Below are 3,276 nucleotides of genomic sequence, written 5' to 3' on the forward strand. Positions count from 1 at the left end.
TATATATATATAATATATTTATTATATACACACACACACACATTCTAAAACTACAGTGTACACATAAACACACAGTGGAAAACAAAAGTTTGAGCAGAGCGACGCAGCAAGCATTTATAGGTTGTTGACTCAAGCGTATTGCAAGCTTGAGTGAATCAGTAAAGGAGTATCAACTAAAATGCTCGACGTAAACAAAAAAGAAATGGAAAGGTCACAATACAAAACAAGGATGCCATATCAAGTGAATGCCACAGTAATTAACCTGATTATTCATCCATATCCCCGATGAAGGTGATTTCAAAACATATGTCAGACAGGTGTAGCCATTTGTGGCTATTGAGTAACAGAATTACAGCATTGAGACTGACCTTTGTCCTTGCTACTACTTAGGCTATGTGAAAATAGATATTTATTTGGTTGTACCAGGTTGAATGTTTATATATCAGCCCTACATCACCTATGGTTTATTGATATTGCAAGGTTTAGTAATAGTTTTTGACATTCAAAGCTCAGCATTGTTAGCTTTTATACATCAGCCCCAATGTGTCTCTCCAGGTCAGTCCACGCTTGCCCTCCACAGCCGTATTCCAAATTTATTTATCCTTAAAATAAATTAAACTTTAAGATTGCAAACTCTCACGGGCAGAGCCGTCCTAACCATCTTGTCTTGACTTGTATTGTAACTGTAATGTCCTTCTTATATTGTAAAGGGCTGCACAAACTGTTAGCGCTATATAAATCCTGTATGATAATAATAATAATAATAATAAACATGAGATTAACAAAAACTTCAACCTACAGTAAAGTAAAACTCCAGTTTAAATTCTTTTGTTTTTGTTTTAGGTAACATGGGGAAAGGTTAGAACCTCTTTCATGTTCTTAATACTGTTTTTGTTTGGGAGATTTCTCCTGACTTCCTGTATTGGTAGTCATGCGGGAAGTAAGACAAATCCTCTTTCTTGCAGTAAAACCTGACAAAGGGTTCTAACTAGGGATGCACCGATACTTTTCGAGTACCAATGCCGATACTTGGCATGTTCATGAGAACTACCAGGGTTGCAGTGGTTGCAGCTGGGTCCTGGCTCTGGCGCTCCACCACTGCCCTGAAATCATTAGTTGATATTGTTTTAGAAAAACTGTCACATGACAATAAACAAAAATGTATCAGTACTTGAATCTGTAAGTACTTGGACAATTATCAGTACTTGTACTCGCAAAACTGGTATCGGCATTCACTTATATAGATTTATAACAACAAAATCGTACATTAAAACAGATATGTACAAATCCCAGGAGCTCCGTGTGCTCCTTACAAATGACAGCTGCCTCCAAACGTTTGAATTTTTCTCTAGTCTAGTCTTGGAGCTGTAAAAGCATCTGTACTTGTACTTGTACCGAGTAAGGTACTTGGTATCAGTGCATCCCTAGTTCTAACTCTACCCCACTACCAAAAAGTGTTTTATTGCTGCCTCTGTTACCATTGGAAATACTGTATATTGACTTAATTCCTGTTGTAGTGACCAAACAAGTAGTAATCTCCCCAATTGGATCATGGATAGCAGCAAAAACCTAGCTGAGGTTCTAATCGTTTCCTACTCTATCCAACAAAAAAAAACATGTATCTGGAGTTCTGATTAAAGTTAGTGATGCTGAGACATGGGAAAATAAAGGCTACACCCAACCTGTTTCACTTAACAGAGAACGTACCACGGAAAATTAACAAAATGGAATCTGCATGCAAATATTTGCCTTTTGAAAAAGACTTATAGTTTTCCATCACTGCCTTGTCCTCCGATAGGAATGACTTTTTACCCATCAGTGCCAAGACTGTCTATTCTTATTTTTCCATTAGTCTGTCAGTGGACTGTATCCACCTGATAAAAAGATTAAGATATCTCCAATTTCCCCCTGCCCATTATCTGACCACTTGATCAGCAACGTGGGGGATTTTTGGTAAACCTAGCAAGCTTAGCATTTCACAGATTTCACATCCATTCTCCTTCTTCTTAAAAGACAAAGACAAGTGCTGGTAACAGCTCTTAGAAAAACAAACACTTATTGGCCCGCATTGATGTGGATAAATAAATCTTCTTTAGGATAACGTGGTCACCCTGGTTATCAGCTTTATTGAGTGCCTGCGGTGTTTATTTTCACTAGTGTGGCCTGTGACATGTGTCACTATAAAAGAAGGAAGACAGAGTGTGCTTCACATTGGGGATGAAGGTAATCCTTGTCAGACATGCTACCTGTCATTTTGGTAAATAGAAGCCTTTTAATGGATTACATTCAGGTTACATTTCATCGAGTCGCTGTGTACCAGATGGCCGCCTTCCCATGTGCTTTGCTGTATGGTTATCTCTGCTCCTCTGGCCATTTGCCTATCACACTCAGGTATGCTTTGATGTGCTAATTCAGAACTCTTTACTGTCCTCCTTATTGTCAGTCATGCATAATTGTTTTATATCGCCTAAGTAAAAAGCAAAAATAAGCTAATATATGCAATACAGGTGACAATGACCATTGTGTAGAAAAGTGTTGAGCTGCACATCATACGCCTCATTATTCCTGTATTGTCCTGCCACAGAATTGAAGCAATGCATCTCTAATGGTAGGTGACTTTATAATGCAAGGCCTGTCCTTTCCTGTTAGGTCTCAACCTCCTTTACAGAGAAGAAGTGGTGATTGCAAAAGGCTGCTGACACATGTATTTCTATCTCCTGATGATGGGAGCACTGGTTCATACAACGGAACCAATGTGTGTCCTTGAGCTATAGAAAGCTAAGTAACTAAAAAGAAAAAGTACAGTATATGTACACTAAAGCCAGGGTAGGTTAGCTGCTACAATTACTAGCTGCGTAAAGAGAATGTATAGTAGGTTTATTTTGCCTATTTTATTTATATATAATGGTCTGGACCAAAGAACAATAAAAAATAGTATTCGTATATATTTTAAGTCAGGAAAATATGAAATACGTTATATGAATAATATGTAATCTTCTGGCCAGTCAGCAGGTAGAGCCTTAGGCTCTTTTTCACATGTTTCCTCTGTGTTTGCTCCCTTGTTTTAACAAAACCTCCGGTTTACAGAGCTTAGTAGCTTAAGTTGAAGCCTGAACACATAAAAGAAAGAGGGGTGACTCATCCCTTAGTAGACAGTTCCATCCAAGATTTCAGTCAGACAAAATAAGCCTAAAAGTGATAACTACTAACTCTTTAGTTAATTTTAGTGTTGTGGGAATCCTTATTCATGTATTACATTTGTATTATATTATATAT

General features: G+C 37.6%; 1 protein-coding gene across 1 annotated transcript in view; it reads left to right on the forward strand.

Annotated features, from left to right (window-relative positions):
- The first annotated feature begins 2,275 nt into the window (after nucleotides 1-2,275).
- Nucleotides 2,276-3,276, forward strand: part of MBOAT4 (membrane bound O-acyltransferase domain containing 4) — a 10,175-nt gene continuing 9,174 nt past the window's right edge. Inside the window, exon 1 of the mRNA XM_018567879.1 lies at nucleotides 2,276-2,391. Within this exon, the coding sequence (XP_018423381.1) occupies nucleotides 2,276-2,391 (116 nt within the window). The remainder of the gene's footprint in view (nucleotides 2,392-3,276) is intronic.

Source organism: Nanorana parkeri, unplaced genomic scaffold (genome assembly GCF_000935625.1).
Source record: "Nanorana parkeri isolate BGI_ZX_2015 unplaced genomic scaffold, ASM93562v1 scaffold1109, whole genome shotgun sequence".
In the NCBI taxonomy this organism is placed as follows: domain Eukaryota; kingdom Metazoa; phylum Chordata; class Amphibia; order Anura; family Dicroglossidae; genus Nanorana; species Nanorana parkeri.